At 39.8% G+C, this 19,155-nt stretch overlaps 1 protein-coding gene across 5 annotated transcripts in view; it reads right to left on the minus strand.

Moving 5' to 3' along the window:
• LOC128667211 (zinc finger protein 514) overlaps window positions 1–19,155 on the minus strand; it is a 107,596-nt gene that overhangs the window by 47,061 nt on the left and 41,380 nt on the right. For all 5 annotated transcript variants that reach the window (XM_053722149.1, XM_053722147.1, XM_053722150.1 and 2 more), the window contains exons 8-10: window positions 11,597–11,713; window positions 4,779–4,886; window positions 3,609–3,701 (exon numbers count right to left, since the gene is read on the minus strand). In XM_053722149.1, the coding sequence (XP_053578124.1) occupies window positions 3,609–3,701; window positions 4,779–4,886; window positions 11,597–11,713 (318 nt within the window). The remainder of the gene's footprint in view (window positions 1–3,608; window positions 3,702–4,778; window positions 4,887–11,596; window positions 11,714–19,155) is intronic.

Raw genomic sequence — 19,155 nt, forward strand, 5'->3', positions numbered from 1 at the left:
TTAGAGCAGTGCATACACTTATTTAAAGCTACCACTAATATGACCACCATCAAGAGAGTGGAGATAAACATAATAACAAGGATTTTTAAGTAGTCTGTTAGAACAATGTGTAAAGTTACTAAATGTAAAATGACAGGCAGGTCTTTTGAAATTCAGTACTTAATTGTTGATAACAAAAAAACATGTAGGACAATAGCGCTATCTACACTCTAACAATTTAGTGCATTTCAAGTATTTCAAAATTCTTACCATATAAATGAAAGTAAAAAATAGACTCTGAACACTAAAATGAATTCAGCATTAAACATAGCATCTCCAAATGAAAACTATATATAATATACATTAATCACTTGCTTAGCATTCAAAGACACGGTTTTACCGTACAGAAGTCTAATAATTTTGTTTGTAATCAGTTCTCAGTTCAGTAGCAATCCAATTTCACGTGTGCTGCTCCAGTTTTCCCTCAACCCCGCTTTCCAAACTCCATTATGAAAAATAAGCAAACACAGGAGTGCAAACTCGTTATTATGTTTTTGCAATAAACACTGCTTTATCATGTGTGGAAACCAGGAAAAACTTCAATTAAATGTGTAGCGTCATTCAAATTACTTTATCCGCAGTTCAAGTGATCACTGGTGTTGCTAATCCATATTGGAATCGCCTCCACATGGTATACACTATGCGTACTGAATCAGGACACTGTATCTCTCTGTAACTCTACGCTTTTCCTCCGGATCTTTGGCTGGACCTTCTCAAGAGTGAAGCAATCTATTCTTGAGAATTTGAACGCCACAACACATTTCATTGGAGTTTTTCCTGGATTCCACACATGGGACATTATACATCTGCTTGGATGTACGTGCCGTTATTTTTTTTATGTTTTTGCAATAAACACTGCTTTAACGAGTTTGCGCTCCTGTGTTTGCTTACTTAATTGCGGATATATGCTATGCGCATATACAATATTTTATATATATATATATATATATATATTTGTTTTACTGTAATATGTTCTCAACGATCAGTTTAACTTCTGGAGTGATCTAAAAGTAGTTCCTTTACCTTTATTCTTTCATTTGTAATAGTGTTTTTTTAACAGACAGGCATGTTTATTTTTATTTATTATCGGTTATTTGTAGAGCGCCAACAGATTCCGCATGTCTTACTAATACTCAATGTCTGATAGGCACTTCCTACTAATGCTCATTGTCTGATAGGCACTTCCTACTAATGCTCATTGTCTGATAGGCACTTCCTACTAATGCTCATTGTCTTATAGGCACTTCCTACTAATGCTCATTGTCTGATAGGTACTTCCTACTAATGCTCATTGTCTGATAGACACTTCCTACTAATGCTCATTGTCTGATAGACACTTCCTACTAATGATCATTGTCGGATAGACACTTCCTACTAATGCTCATTGTCTGATAGACACTTCCTACTAATGCTCATTGTCTGATAGGCACTTCCTACTAATGCTCATTGTCTAATAGGCACTTCCTACTAATGCTCATTGTCTTATAGGCACTTCCTACTAATGCTCATTGTCTTATAGGCACTTCCTACTAATGCTCATTGCTGATAGGCACTTCCTACTAAGTTCATATTCTGATAGATACTTCCTACTAATGCTCATTGTCTGATAGGTATTTCCTACTAATGCTCATTGTCAAATAGGCACTTCCTACTAATGCTCATTGTCCGATAGGCACTTCCTACTAATGATCATTGTCTGATAGGTACATCCTACTAATGCTCATTGTCTGATAGGTACTTCCTACTAATGCTCATTGTCTGATAGGCACTTCCTACTAATGATCATTGTCTGATAGGCACTTCCTACTAATGCTCATTGTCTGATAGGCATTTCCTACTAATGTTCATTGTCTAATAGACACTTCCAACTAATGCTGATTGTCTAATAGGCACTTCCTACTAATACTCATTGTCTGATAGGCACTTCCTACTAATGCTCATTGTCTAATACTTCCTACTAATGCACATTGTCTGATACTTCCTACTAATGCTCATTGTCTGAAAGGCACTTCCTACTAATGTTCATTGTCTAATAGACACTTCCAACTAATGCTCATTGTCTAATAGGCACTTCCTACTAATACTCATTGTCTGATAGGCACTTCCTACTAATGCTCATTGTCTGATAGGCACTTCCTACTAATGCTCATTGTCTGATAGGTATTTCCGACTAATGCTCATTGTCCGATACTTCCTACTAATGCACATTGTCTGATACTTCCTACTAATGCTCATTGTCTGATAGGTATTTCCTACTAACACTCATTATCTGATACGTCCTACTAATGCTCATTGTCTGATACTTCATACTAATGCTCATTCCCTGATATACACTTCCTACCAATACTCATTGTTTGATAGGTACTTCCTACTAATGCTCATTGTCTGATAGTCACTTCCTACTAATGCTCATTGTCTGATAGACACTTCCTACTAATGTTCATTGTCTGATAGGTACTTCCTACTAATGCTCATTGTCTGATAGACACTTCCTACTAATGCTCATTGTCTGATAGACACTTCCTACTAATGCTCATTGTCTGATAGATACTTCCTACTAATGCTCATTGTCTGATAGGTACTTCCTACTAATGCTCATTGTCTAATAGACACTTCCTATTAACGCTCACTGTCTGATAGATACTTCCTACTAATGCTTATTGTCTGAAAGATGCATCCTACTAATACTCATTGTCTGATAGGTACTTCCCACTAATGCTCATTGGCGCTTCCTACTAATGCTTATTGGCTGATAGGTACTTCCTACTAATGCTCATTGTCTGATAAACACTTCCTACTAGTGCTTATTGGCTGATAGATACTTCATTCTAATGCTTATTGGCTGATAGGCACTTCCTGGTAATCCTCATTTGCAGGATCATTGCCAACGATCATTGGCCGAAAGATACTTCCTGCTAATGCTCATTGGCTGATAGGCACTTCCTACAAATGCTCATTGACATGAAGTATCTATAAGAAAATCAGTATTAGTAAGAAGGGCAAGACCGCTATATCACTAAACACTAAATGCATTTTATAAACATAGTATTGAAGTTATTCCTCACCTTCTTCTAGTCATAGGTGCCGCCATGTTGTAATCTATTTTTTATTGCATTCCAGAGCAGTGCAGTCCTGCAGTGTAACCTAAGTTCCAACATGATGTCACCCATAATTAATTAGAGGGAGGTGCATAAAAGTACAGTTCCCCTTAAAAAAAAGTTTAGATTTTTTGCAAACAAACCATCAATTTGACTGCAGAAATAATTTTGACTGCACAAAGAGATACAAAGATATTAGATATTTGTATTCTGAGTTTTCAGATACCTCTGAATGCAATGTTCGGGAACCAAAGTTATTCTGGTGAAACTGCAACACACAAGGGTCTGGATTTAAACACATCTTAGTGTTGCAGTTTCACAAAAATAAATAAATTTGGTAGCCAGATGCCATGAGCAGCCACCTTCTTCCACTTTCAGAGATATCAGAAACTTCAGAATGCACATATCTAAAAAAAAATATATTTATAAATGCTTCAATCAGATAATTATACTGCACTATAGGTCACTCACCAACAGAGGGCGCTGAATAGATTTCCTCCTGTTTAATGTCCTTTTCATCTATTCTATCCTCAATAGAGGTGATGAGATGTTTATTGTAGTGATCTGTCAATAAATACAGAGAATTCAGTTGACTCCAGTGGGAAATGTATTAGATTAGGTTTGCCAGAAATAATTATTTTAAGCAGTAAAAAAACTAAAAAGTTGCATCAGACAAGCTTCATATCTGCACAAAACAATACAGCGAGTGACAAATCCCATGTGCTAATTCACTAAAGGATAACAAGAAAACAAAGAAAATGTGATAATAGAAGTACATTGGAAAGTTGTTTAAAACTGTATGTGGCAGACCCTTCTGTCAGGACTGAAGGAGTTAATTGTGTTTAGCTAAGAAACTAATTTCTAAAGACAGAGTTGCTGGCTCCAGCTATAATCTAATTAGTGCTAAGCATTCTATTGTTTGATCACCTCCAGAGAGAAAACGCCTAAGTGATAAGAAGAGCCAAGAGTGTCTTGTGGTTGAAGTGTTTAAGTAATATAATTCTATTGTATCATGTCAAAAGGGCGCTTTTCCCTTTTATCTAATGTACAACATTCTTTCAACCCCCATCTGGGGGGGTCAGACCTGCATAAATACTAGGCATAGCCTTTTAATAAATGTCATTCTGTTTTAAACCTGAAAACTGGCTGGGTTGTGAATTGCTGATTCCCTATGCAGGACATTGTTCATCTGGTATTAACCCTTGGTATCCTGTTGGTACCGTAACACTGTATGTTCTATCTGAAAAATTAAAGAAAGAAAAAAACTGAGTTTTTATGTCCCTTTAATGAACGATTTTTAGCAGATTTTTTATGATCTAACGCTCTGCGCTCAGTTGAGATGATTTAAGAAGTCTTGTCGGTACGGTGAGGCCCTTCAAATAACTTAAGAAACACAAACTTTACCTTTAGGGATGGTTATCTCACTATGCAGGTTCTGTATGTGAAGGAGAGACTTGTATATTACAATATAATGCATAAATAAAATCCCAACGATTTTGGACCAGTTCTCTCCATGGTGATGAGTTTTTGATCATGAGGCCATGAGACCCAGTCTACGAAGAAATATAATTTTCTTTCTTTGTCCTATAAATCCCCAATTGTATCCATTCTACCAAAACATGTATCTTGTCTATCACTCACCTGTATATAGCTCTGAACATTTTTGCATTTGTTGAATATGAATTTGATCTCTTTCAGCGATTTCTTCATTTGGTTTTGTTAAAGTATCTGAATTTTCTTCAAGAAGACCTGTGATTTCAAAACAAATGTTTTTTTAAGGAACATTAACGTACAAAATTGTTTTATCATAATATACATGAAAGGGAACTATTTATACATATTAAAGCTTTTTTGATACAAGAAAAGGGCTTTAAAACAGACTAGTCAAAATTAAACTTTTATGATTCAGATAGGGCATGCACTTTTAAACAACTTTGCAAGTTACTTTTATCATTAAATTTGCTTTGTTCTCTTGGTATTCTTTGTTTAAAGCTAAACCTAGGTAGTCTTATATACTAATTTCTAAGCCCTTGAAGGCCGCCTCTTATCTCAGTACATTTTGACAGTTTTTCACCACTAGAGGGAGTTAGTTAATGTGTGCCACATAGATAACAGTGTGCTCACTCCCATGGAGTTACCTATGAGTCAGCACGGATTGGTTAAAAGGTCAGTCAAAAGAACTGAGATAAGGGGGCAGTGAGCAGAGGCTTAGATACAAGATAATCACAGAGGTAAAAAGTATATTAATATAACTGAGATAAGGAGCAGTCTGCAGAGGCTTAGATACAAGGTAATCACAGAGGTAAAATATATATTAATATAACTGAGATAAGGAGCAGTCTGCAGAGGCTTAGATACAAGGTAATCACAGAGGTAAAAAACAGAATTTATGCTTACCTGATAAATTACTTTCTCTTGTGGTGTATCCAGTCCACGGATTCATCCTTTACTTGTGGGATATTCTCCTTCCCTACAGGAAGTGGCAAAGAGAGCACACAGCAGAGCTGTCCATATAGCTCCCCCTCTAGCTCCACTCCCCCAGTCATTCGACCGAAGGTTAGGAAGAAAAAGGAGAAACCATAATAATAATAATATCAACCACCTGTCTGAAAATGACAGGGCGGGCCGTGGACTGGATACACCACAAGAGAAAGTAATTTATCAGGTAAGCATAAATTCTGTTTTCTCTTGTAAGGTGTATCCAGTCCACAGATTCATCCTTTACTTGTGGGATACCAATACCAAAGCTTTAGGACACGGATGAAGGGAGGGAACAAGACAGGTACCTTAAACGGAAGGCACCACTGCTTGCAAAACCTTTCTCCCAAAAATAGCCTCCGAAGAAGCAAAAGTATCGAATTTGTAAAATTTGGAAAAAGTATGCAGCGAAGACCAAGTCGCTGCCTTACAAATCTGTTCAACAGAAGCCTCATTTTTAAAAGCCCATGTGGAAGCCACTGCTCTGGTAGAATGAGCACGAAAAGTTTCAGGAGGCTGCTGGCCAGCAGTCTCATAGGCCAAACGGATAATGCTTTTCAGCCAAAAGGAAAGAGAGGTGGCGGTCGCCTTCTGACCTCTCCTCTTACCAGAATAGATAACAAACAAAAAAGTTGTTTGTCTGAAATCCTTAGATAGAACTTTAAAGCACGAACCACTACCTTATCTGTACGGAACACCAGGTAAGGTGAATCACACTGTAGAGCAGATAACTCTGAAACTCTTCGAGCAGAAGAGATAGCTACCAAAAACAAAACTTTCCAAGATAAAAGCTTGATATCTATGGAATGTAAAGGTTCAAACGGAACCCCTTGCAGAACTGAAATAACCAAATTCAGACTCCATGGCGGAGCCACAGATCTATAGACAAGCTTGATTCTGACTAAAGCCTGACTAAACGTTTGAACGTCTGGTACCTCTGCCAGACGTTTGTGAAAAAGAACAGACAAAGCAGATATCTGTCCCTTTAAGGGACTAGCTGATAATCCTTTCTCCAATCCATCCTGGAGAAAAGACAAAATTCTGGGAATCCTAACCTTACTCCACGAGTAACCTTTGGATTTGCACCAAAAAAGATATTTTTCGCCAAATCTTATGGTAGATTTTCCTGGTGACAGGCTTTCTAGCCGGAATCAGGGTATCAATAACCGACTCAGAGAAACCACGCTTTGATAGAATTAAGCGTTCAACCTCCAAGCAGTCAGACGCACAGAAAGTAGATTTGGATGTTTGAAAGGACCTTGTATTAGAAGGTCCTGCCTCATTGGCAGTGTCCATGGTGGCACAGATGACATGTCCACTAGGTCTGCATACCAGGTCCTGCGTGGCCAAGCAGGCGCTATTAGAATCACCGAAGCCCTCTCCTGCTTGATTCTGGCAACCAGACGAGGGAGGAGAGGAAACGGTGGAAAAACATAGGCCAGATAAAAGGACCAAGGCGCTGCTAGAGCATCTATCAATACCGCCTGGGGATCCCGGGACCTGGACCCGTAAAGAGGAAGCTTGGTATTCTGACGGGACGCCATCAGATCCAATTCTGGAGTGCCCCATAGCTGAGTCAGCTGGGCAAATACCTCCGGGTGGAGTTCCCACTCCCCCGGGTGAAAAGTCTGAAGACTTAGAAAATCCGCCTCCCAGTTGTCTACTCCTGGGATGTGAATTGCTGAGAGATGGCAAGAGTGATCCTCCGCCCATCTGATTATTTTGGTTACTTCCATCATTGCTAGGGAACTCCTTGTTCCGCTTTGATGATTGACGTAAGCTACAGTCGTGATGTTGTCCGACTGAAATCTGATGAATTCGGCCGCAGCCAGCTGAGGCCATGCCTGAAGCGCGTTGAATATCGCCCTCAGTTCCAGAATGTTTATCGGTAGAAGAGCTTCTTCCCGAGACCATAAGCCCTGAGCCTTCAGGGAGTCCCAGACTGCACCCCAGCCCAACAGACTGGTGTCGGTCGTTACGATGATCCACTCTGGTCTGCGGAAACACATTCCCTGAGACAGGTGATCCTGAGACAACCACCAGAGAAGAGAATCTCTGGTCCCCTGGTCCAACTGTATTTGAGGAGACAAATCTGCATAATCCCCATTCCACTGTTTGAGCATGCATAATTGCAGTGGTCTGAGGTGTATCCGAGCAAAAGGGAAAATGTCCATTGCCGCTACCATTAGTCCGATTGTCTCCATGCACTGAGCTACAGATGGCCGAGGAATGGAATGAAGAGCTCGGCAAGTAGTTAACAGTTTTAACTTTCTGACCTCCGTCAGAAATATTTTCATTTCTACTGAGTCTATCAGGGTTCCTAGGAAGGGAACTCTTGTGAGGGGGGAGAGAGAACTCTTTTTAATGTTCCCCTTCCACCCGTGAGACCTCAGAAAGGCCACTACAATTTCCGTGTGAGACTTGGCTCTTTGGAAAGTCGACGCCTGAATTAAGATGTCGTCTAGATAAGGCGCCACTGCTATGCCCCGCGGTCGTAGTACCGCCAGGAGGGACCCTAGCACCTTTGTGAAAATTCTGGGAGCAGTGGCCAACCCGAATGGAAGAGCCACAAACTGATAATGCCTGTCCAGAAAGGCGAATCTGAGAAACTGGTGATGATCTTTGTGGATAGGAATGTGCAGATACGCATCCTTTAGATCCACGGTAGTCATATATTGACCCTCCTGGATCATTGGTAAGATTGTCCGAATGGTCTCCATCTTGAATGATGGGACTCTGAGGAATTTGTTTAGAATTTTGAGATCCAGGATTGGTCTGAAAGTTCCTTCTTTCTTGGGAACCACAAACAAGTTTGAGTAAAAACCCAGCCCTTGTTCCGCAATTGGAACTGGGTGGATCACTCCCATTGTATGTAGGTCTTCTACACAGCGTAAGAACGCCTCTTTCTTTGTCTGGTCTGAAGACAAACGAGAAATGTGGAACCTTCCCCTTGGAGGGGAGTCCTGGAATTCTAGAAGATATCCCTGGGATACAATCTCTAATGCCCAGGGATCGTGAACGTCTCTTGCCCAGGCCTGAGCGAAGAGAGATAGTCTGCCCCCTACTAGATCCGGTCCCGGATCTGGGGCTACCCCATCATGCTGTCTTGGAAGCAGCTGCAGGCTTCTTGGCCTGTTTACCCTTGTTCCAGCCCTGGTAAGGTTTCCAGGCTGGCCTGGGTTGTGAAGCGTTACCCTCTTGCTTTGTAGCAGGGGAGGATGAAGCGAGGCCGCTCCTAAAATTCCTAAAGGAACGAAAATTATTTTGTTTGCTCTTTGTCTTAAAAGACTTGTCCTGAGGGAGAGCATGGCCTTTTCCCCCAGTAATTTCTGAAATAATCTCTTTCAATTCAGGCCCGAAGAGGGTCTTTCCTTTGAAAGGGATGTTCAAGAGTTTGGATTTTTACGACACATCGGCCGACCAGGACTTTAGCCATAGCGCCCTGCGCACTAAAATGGCGAAACCTGAATTCTTTGCTGCTAACTTAGCTATTTGTAAAGAAGCATCTGTGATAAAAGAATTAGCCAGCTTAAGAGCCTTAATTCTGTCCATAATGTCCTCATATGAGGTCTCCGTCTGGAGCGCATCTTCCAGCGCCTCGAACCAGAAAGCAGCTGCAGTAGTTACAGGAACAATGCACGCAATAGGTTGGAGAAGAAAACCTTGCTGAACAAAAATTTTCTTAAGTAAACCCTCTAATTTTTTATCCATAGGGTCTTTAAAAGCACAACTGTCTTCAATTGGTATGGTTGTGCGTTTAGCAAGTGAAGAAACAGCCCCCTCCACCTTAGGGACCGTCTGCCACGAGTCCCGCATGGGGTTGGATATGGGGAACATTTTCTTAAAAACAGGAAGGGGAACAAACGGAACACCTGGTCTATCCCACTCCCTAGTAACGATATCCGCAATCCTCTTAGGGACCGGGAACACATCAGTGTAAACGGGAACTTCTAGATACTTGTCCATTTTACACAATTTCTCTGGAAACACCAAAGGGTTGCAGTCATCCAGAGTAACTAATACCTCCCTGAGCAATAAGCGGAGGTGTTCTAGTTTAAATTTAAAAGCCAACGTATCTGAGTCTGTCTGAGGAGCAACCTTTCCCGAATCGGAAATTTCTCCCTCAGACAGCACATCCCTCGCCCCCATTTCAGAGCGATGTGAGTGTATATCGGATACGGCTACTCAGCGTCAGAATGCTCATAATCTGTTCTTAAAACAGAGCTATCGCGCTTTGCAGGTAACACGGGCAGTTTAGATAAAAACACTGAGAGGGTATTATCCATAACTGCCGCCAAGTCTTGCAAGGTAAAAGAGTTAGATGCACTAGGCGTCGCTTGAGCGGGCGTAACTGGTTGTGACACTTGGGGAGAGATTAACGGACTAACCACATTACCTTCTGCCTGAGAATCATCTTGGGCCACATTTTTAAATGCAACAATATATTCTTTAAAATGTATAGACATATCAGTACAAGTGGGACACATTCTGAGAGGGGGTTCCACCACGGCTTCTAAACATAGTGAGCAAGGATTTTCCTTGGTGTCAGACATGTTTAACAAACTAGTAGTAAGACAAACAGGCTTAGAAATCACTTTAATCAAGTTAAAACACACTTTGAAAAAAACGTTACTGTGCCTTTAAGAGATAAAGGCACACAATTTTGCAAAACAGTGAAAAATGCAGCAAATTTCTCGAAATTTTCACAGTATGTACCTAAGGCATTAGTAAGATTGCACCACTAGCAATAAAAACGATTAACCCCTTAATGCCCAAACCGGATCGACAGGAAGCCAGCAACCGGTTAAAACAACATCAGCACCTTGCCACAGCTCTGCTGTGGCCCTACCTTCCCTTAGGAACCAGATTTGTGGGGAAAAAGCTTCTTATAGGCCAACTGCAGCAGGACCCTCCATGTGAAACAGCCCGGACTTCTAGTCAAATATAACTGCGCATCTGAGGCGCGAAATTAGGCCCCTCCCACCTTACTCCGGTGCTATGAGGCCTAAAGAAACACTCCCAAGTGTTTTAATAATAGCCATGTGGGTAAAAACCCCTGAAAGAAACCTAAAGGAACCTTCAAAGTGTCTCAAAAAACGAAATTTTTTTCATAAAAAAAACGTTTGCCATTAAGTAGTGTCAACCAGCATAAACTAGCCCTGTTATGTAAGCTTGCAATTCCATACTTAGTCTCTGAATACAGCTTACCCTTCCCTCATGGGGATATTATCAGTCTTTTCTAGCATTAACACAGTCTTGTCTAGAAATAAATGACTGAACATACCTTTTTTGCAGCCTACCCTGCAAACCGTTCCCCCCAACTGAAGTTTTCTTGTACTCCTCAGTCCTGTGTGGGAACAGCAGTGGATTTTAGCTACAACATGCTAAAATCATCTTCCTCCCTGCAGAAATCTTCATCCTCTTTCTGCTAGAGAGTAAATAGTACAAACCGGTACCATTTAAAATAACAAACTTTTGCTTGAAGAAAATAAAAACTACATTTCTAACACCACATTCACTTTCATTGCTTAGAGCCGGTAAAGAGAATGACTGGGGGGGTGGAGCTAGAGGGGGAGCTATATGGACAGCTCTGCTGTGTGCTCTCTTTGCCACTTCCTGTAGGGAAGGAGAATATCCCACAAGTAACGGATGAATCCGTGGACTGGATACACCTTACAAGAGAAAGTATATTGATATAACTGAGATAAGGGGCAGTGAGCAGAGGCTTAGATACAGGGTAATCACATAGGTATATTAATATAACTGTGCTGGTTATGCAAAACTGGGGAATTGGTAATAAAGGGATTATATATATTTTTAAACAATACAAATTCTGGAGTAGACTGTCCCTTTAAATATTATATAACTACATTCTCAAAGTATCTCTTGTCTCTTTAAGTTGTTTATGTCATTATAAATATATATTTTTATATATTATTTTGAGATTTATCCAGTGCCCCTGATAACTTCTGTTTAATCACCTGTACAGGGTTCTGCAGGTATTTCCTCCTGACAAATATCACTTTCATCTCTTCCATTGTTTTGTTCTTCCCATTTGATCATAATATCTGCATAGTCTCCATGGGAACCTGTTATTTCTATAAAACAAATACAAATATAAAATAAATAAATCTTTATTGGTTCGATTTTTCCATACCATAAAGAAAACGTGCCTAACTTACTGAAACCCTTTTGACTTTTATAACTAGTTTGCCAGTGATAAATTAGTACACACAAAACCTACAATACTGGTTTAAAACACAATGTCATTGCCTACAAAACATATTCTCTAAAGCTCTTCGGTCTGCTAAGATTATCTAAGATAGGGCTCGACAAACCCAGGGAGCCACTGGCTCCTAGAATTCTATATTACAAATCGGTTAGTTGAAGAAACTAAACAAAGAAAAGATACTATATAAGCACTCAAAAAACGACCCTTAGATAAATTGCAGTTTGGAAAAAAGTCACACAGGTTAAAATATAAATCTTTATTAGAATGTGTTTAAAAACTGGGTATATTAAAACTAAAATGCTGGCAGAAATTCCAGTTAAAAAACACTGGAATAATAATGAGGTTCACTATTGTTGGGGCAGCAATGTATATGGGCTATATAGCCTAAAAAAGAAACCAATATACAGGTATAGGAAAAAGGCCCAGAGTGGTAGCTTAATAAGGTTACATCAGTAACAGAAAACACAGAATGTGCTTAATGTATTGGTGCACTTGTAAAAACCGTATGTAGGTTTGTGCTATTATGTATTTCTATATATATTAGCAAATACACTGTACAGATTATAAATTGGGTTAGATAGTGGCGGCTTCGGTATTGGAAATGAACCCCCATAAAAAAATGGTGTTGGTTGTACACACATAGGGTTAACACCAGGATAGACACGCTGGTGATATTCGAGCAGCTGAAATACTAGTGATATATCTTAGTGAATTTACTTGCTGTGCTTGTAAATATATTAATCGCATTAAATTAGCATGTTGTTCATATCATAAATATAAGCTAAGCTTAACCCTCAATATTGGCAAATTCACTATAAGGATTGTTAGTTTAGTAGAATAATGGCTGCTGTGGTATTGAAAATTAACCCCCGTCATAAAAATATGTTTGGTTTTAAACACATAGGGTTAACATCAGTATAGACAGCAGCTGCAGTACTAGTGATATAGCTTAGTAAATTTACTTGTTGGATTTGTAAATATATTAAATCAATCTGATTGTTGTAAGCGTGTGGTTCATATCATGAGTAAATGATATGCTTAATGCTCAACATTATCAACTGAGGATTAGTGTTAACGTAACTGCTCCAATATTGATATTCTTGTGCCTGTAAAAGTTTAGGAGCGCTTCAACCACAAGTAAATATCTTTACAAAACAAGGGCTAAATAAGTGCCCAAAAAAATCTGTTACATTATTGATCAATTGCAACCAGTTATAAAAGTGCCCTAGACACTGTAACATCGGAGTAGAGTGCATCTCATCTAATTATTGCTACAAATTGTTTGCATTAATATTCCATATGCAGATCCAGGTATCCTGGTGTTAACCCTATGCGTGTACAACCAACACCATTTTTTTTATAGGGGTTCATTTCCAATACCGAAGCAGCCACTATCTAACCCAACTTATAATCTGTACAGCAGTGTTAATTTCGTTGACGAAAATATTTTCGTCAAATGTTTTCGTCAGCGGCCGTTTTTAGTGACGAAAAGTTAACGAAAATGAAGTTATCATTAAGTCAATTGACGAAAAATATGACGAAAATCAATTCCAATTTTCGTCATTGGACGAAACCGAAACGAAAATGTGAGGGTCTGAGGGAGGGACGTCACCTGAACCTCCGCTTTTTAGTTTCCTCTGAGCTCCACCCACCGCTGCCTGTTAGAGTGAGATGCACGCAGCCACGCATGGGAGTCTGGGAGAGAGAGTGAGAGACGCAGGCGCAGCTGCAGGTGCAGGATCCCTCTGTTTGCCTAAGGGAGTCGGGACTTCTGGAACAACGCCCTGCAGTGCAACTGAGTGCAAACCACAGAAGAGAAGAGGAAGAGTTGGAATTGGAATTCCTCCATGTCTGGAGAGTGGAAATTGAATGTGACGTGGTGAGTGACTTGTGTGTTTGTCTACTGAATTTTTAGTATAAGATCTCGGTTCGGTTCACGTTGCCAGTGCCACATGGTTATGTCGCCATGCAATGCATCCTCCTACCCTACTCTTAGGTGTCAGGCTTCCTGTCTGTGTGTGTGCACTGTGTAGTGTGTATCTCACAGTCTGTCACTGCAAAGTCCATGTATTTATTTAGGAAGGATATAGGAGGATCTGGCATCGGCATGGCAGGCTCAGCTCAATGGTGGCCTGGGTGGGTGGCGCAGGTGACTTATAAGGAAGGGGCACTGATCTGATCTGATCTGATGGGCCTGAAAATGAAATAGTAGCAGAGTGGGGGCTGAGGGGTTGCTGCTGAGCTGACTGACTGACCCTTGCTTTAACAATTACAGCATTTTTCTGTATTATTACCATTTTGTCTAGTACTAGTAATATCTTTCTTTTTGGGTAACACCAGTCACCAACAGGTAGCATACACTGCTGCACAAACTGTACAGATACAGATGACACTAGTCACAGAAATGTTAGTGTCTGGGAGAAAGAGAAGAGAAGATCTATGGATGCATTTTACATTTGATGCTAAGGAGAACAAGACCCTTTGCAAACCATGTGGAGTGGCAATCACTGGTAAAAATACAACAAACTTGAAGCGTCATTTGCAGATGAGTCATCCCGAAATTCATACAAAGGTACTATGCACTGCACAGTCACACTTAAATGGTTGTTTAAGATAAAGTTATTTAGTCAGGTAGGCCAAACTGGTGTTTTCTTTTCACTAAACTTAAAGGGACATAAAACAGGTTGGTTTGGTTCAGGTTCAGAATAGATCTGTTCAACTGCATATCCATTATCCTAAGCTAAACGGGCTAATTTTTTTTAATAATTTTCAAAACTAAGCAAAATGAATTACATTATAGCTAAGCTGCCCCCTGGCCTGGAGCAGCCAACTCCACCCCCTCAGTGTTTTACAGTCACAGGCATTGTATTTCAACTGAGTTCACACACAGCTTCTAGTTCTCTAGGCATGCTCCAGTAGATATTATGGATAATCCCTATGCATTTTGGAATTCCAACAACAACAAAAACACACAATATATATAGAAGGAAATGTGTGGGATGTGGGGGGAGTTAGAGCTTTACAATTCAGAAACTAAAAAGAAAGGGTTAATGTCGACTACTCGGCTGGCGAGGCACGGCAGTATAAAATTGCAGGTAAAGTAATTAAAATACATATTATTAATTATATTTTGTCTCTATCCTATCCCACTTGTTTTATGTCCCAATACAAGCCTAAATAAACCACTGCTGTCCTGTATTGATTGATGAGATAACTAACCCTTTTGAGAGTGACATATGGTGGAACTGGGACTCAGGAAGCAAGGGACATAAATGTAGTATATATATAGAGAGAGACAATTGAACTTGGTGCTGTGGATGGGTGACCGTGAGAGAAAGAAAAATCAGAATAATTTGATTTTTCCCCCCACCTTATTCACCCCCACAGATACAGAAAACCTCCAATGATGGGCCAAGTCAAGCCAGTGCACCACAGCAAAATATTTACACAGCTCTTGTAAGTGCTTCAAAATACAAAATTGACTCTAAGGAACAACAGGCCAGGGAGGATGCCATAGCAAAATGGATTGGGCGCACTGGATTACCAGTCAGAACGATTGAAGATGAGGACTTTGTTAACATGATGGCGACCGTAGATAGGAGACTGAGTGTTCCAAAGAAAACTAAAATAAATAATCTGATTGACAAACATTATGACGATGAAAAACAAAAATTCAAAAAGAGACTGGCTGCTGCCCGGAGAGTATCTATTTGCACTGATTTGTGGACAAAAAAAGGACTAACAGCTTCATTCCTTGGTATAAGTGCATGCTACTTTTGTGTTTACCAAAATAAAGCTGAGCACATATTGTTGGCCCTTGAACAAGTAGCACACCCACACACTGCACAGTCAATCAAATCATGTGTGGACAAATGCTTGCAAGAGTGGGACATACCAAAGAAGAAGATCCTTACAGTGATAACAGACAATGGGAGTAATATGGTGGCAGCATTTAAACACACCACAGCAGCAGCAGAAGAACCACCCAGCTTTAGTGAGGAAGACTCCCCCATAACGGAAAGTGACTCTGAGTCGTCTGAGTCTGAAATTGATGATTTGCGGTGAGCCATTTTTATTATTTTTTCAATCTTTTTCATGATGACAGTCAATTTTAACATGGATATGAGATTGATGTTGGGGGCGGGCTGTATCTTTTGTTGTTATTTTTCCATTTACACTTTGTATTGTAATCTTATGTAAAGTATTCCCATCCATAATTAAGATATTGAGGGTTTAAAAAATTGAATGGAAAACTTTTTTATACTTTATGCTTATTTGACTGTGCTCTGTCCTCTTAGGTACCAACAGATCGACATGGACCGGACACCGTGTGTGGTGCATACCTTACAACTTGTGGTCCACATGGTGCAGAAGGAGGCAAGTGTTAAGAGAATCCTTGATAAAGCAAGGTCAGTAGTGAAACTCTTCCGCAAGTCTTCCGTTGCAACACAGAAGATATTGGAGCAGTGTGGCCTTATTGTTTTAAATGACTGCCCCACACGCTGGTCAAGTACATTCAACATGATCGCACGACTCATCAAAGTGAAAGACTCGGTCTACCAAATCGCAAACAACATGGGATGGGACAGCTTTCTCCCTAGTGAATGGCAAAAGCTCACATCATTGCATGATCTACTGCTGCCATTTGCAGAACATACTAAAACCCTCCAGAGTGACACCATGTCCATGTCCCTGGTTGTCCCTGCCCTCTTTGATCTGCTCAGTCACCTTGATGACTTTAAACAGAACACTAGCTACCAAGACCTTGCCACAATTGCACAAAAAATGAAAGGGAATGTAAACCAGCGTTTTGCTTCATTCTTAGATACAACAGATGAAAGGTTCTCCCCACTTGCAGCTGCTGCTTGTTTTGTCAACCCTACTGTCTGTGAAACCCTTGTTGATGTGGCTGATGAAAATATTCAGGAACTTCTTAAACAGGCAGAGGAGTATGTGATAAGAAAATCAGCATTGCCCCACACACAAGATGAGGATCTGTCTGAAGAAGATGATGCACTTGCAGAAGAGGAGAATATTGAGAAATCAAAGGAAGAAGCCCCACCATCCACATCAAAGCACAGAGTCTTTCGGTTTCTCTCAAAATGCCGCAGAAGACCCAGGCAGAGGACCTCCCCAAACAGCATAGAGCAGCAGATCAGAAAATATAGGGAGGAAGAGCTTTTGCAACAACCCATCACTGATGACGACACTGGAACAGATTTTTGGCTGTCAAAGAATGATACTTTTTATCACCAGTTAAAACCTTTTGCATTAGACCTGTTGGCTATGCCAGCTTCTCAAGCCTTTGCAGAGAGAATATTCAGTGTCACAGGTGACCTCTCTCGAGGCCGGCGGAATAGAGCAAGGGTCATATTGGCACGAAGTGCTTTCCTTAAAATGAATCGAAACAAATAGAAATGTTTTTATTCTCCAGTTACTTATAACATGTTAAGCATTTTTAGCATACCTATACTTGTGGGTTTGGGTTGTGTTTCACTCACTGCTTATTGCTATAGGAAGAATCAATAATGCAACAGTTCTAATTGTCAAATACAGTGACAGTCATAGAAAAAATGCATAAGGCTAGTGCTACAATACCATAAGTGAGTGTGTGTGTGGATTAGAATTTCTGTGGAACTATAATAACAACCACCACCAATCAACTCATCTCTCTCTCTCTCTCTTAGCATTGATAATAGAGGTAAATATATCACACTAAAGAAAAATAGACCAGTAAGTTTAGTTACAGTAACTTTCAATTAGATGCATATTGTTGCTATGGATGAATCATGTCATGTCAATGAATCTAGCAGTGAATAGTATTCACTCACTCCTGACAGCACTTCCTAAACCTATACAAACGTCTCAGACAGATTTATAATTAGGCAGAGTAGGCACATATCATTTTTTTACGTCAGGCAGGCCCAGGTTCTGCCCCTAGGGGAGTTGGCAGCAGGACCTCAGCGTAAGGGTTCCCTACCTTGCACCTGTCTACAATGTGGTGCCAGAAATGTAAATCCACTCCAGCCCCTAGTAGATAGATAAGCTATAGGTGCTGCTCACTTGCTGTCAAATTTAGCACTGAATAAATAGTATTATCTGCTGTATTAACAGCACTTCCTATAGCAACAATATGCATCTCATACTAAGTTAGTGGGGTGTTCTTAGTGTGATACATATTTACCTCTATTGTCAATGCTTGCTGAGACAGAGAGAGGAGTTATAAAAAGTGGTGATTGTTATATAGTTCCATACAGTACAGCTGCTAGCATTGTATTTGTAGCCTCTGCTGCACTTTTTCTTTGAAATGTATCTGAGAATTAGAATTGTTGAAATTTGAAACAATAAACTGTGAAGATGTAAACAGTCCACGTCCAGTGAGTCAGTTAGTAACTGATTCTTATTATAGAAATAAGCATTACCCCTCTAGTATTGGTTAATTACTTTAGTTGTTATGCTGTCTGTGCCTTTGCTGCCTGTAGCACTAGCTGGCTGCAGAATTGTTTTGTTGTGTACGGTTAAGGTTAACAAGTTACTTGAACTGTTAAAAGGTTTTATATTCAGGTAATAATATGTGCAATGGGATTACAGTACAGTTGCACTTCTCTTTGTCAAAATTCAAAAAACAATATTCTTGTTTGTTAATTGTTTACCAGTACACAACTAAACAATTCTGCAGCCAGCTAGTGCTACAAGGCAGCAGCAAAATGAAACTTGCTTTTATTTTGCTGTCTGTGCCTTTGCTGCTGCCTTGTAGCACTAGCTTGCTCTGGCTGCAGAATTGTTTAGTTGCGTACTGTGTTCAAGTTAGTAAGTTACTTGAACTGTTAAGGTTTTATATTCAGGTAATAATATGTGCAATGGGAACACAGTACAGTTGCACTTCTGTTTGTCAAAATTCAAAAAGCAATATTCTTGTTTGTTTATGAAACTTGCTTTTATTTTGCTGTCTGTGCCTTTGCTGCTGCCTTGTAGCACTTGCTGGCTGCAGAATTGTTTTGTTGGGACTTGGGTACTGTTAACAATAACAAGTTACTTGAATTGTAAAAGGTTTTATATTCAGGTAATAATGTGCAATGGCATTATTACATTGATTGAACAGTACAGTTGCACTTCTGTTTGTAAAAATTCAAAAAAACAATATTCTTGTGTTGTTTGTTTATGAAACTTACTTTTAATTTATAAAGACGTTACCACAACGGCTAAAAGTAAATTAGTGTCTGTATTCTTTTGTATGTACTATGTTCGAACCTTAATACCAATACCATAAATAATAACATTTTTAATCCAGGAGTATATATAACATAA

This window comes from Bombina bombina, chromosome 7 (genome assembly GCF_027579735.1).
Source record: "Bombina bombina isolate aBomBom1 chromosome 7, aBomBom1.pri, whole genome shotgun sequence".
NCBI classification, from domain to species: domain Eukaryota; kingdom Metazoa; phylum Chordata; class Amphibia; order Anura; family Bombinatoridae; genus Bombina; species Bombina bombina.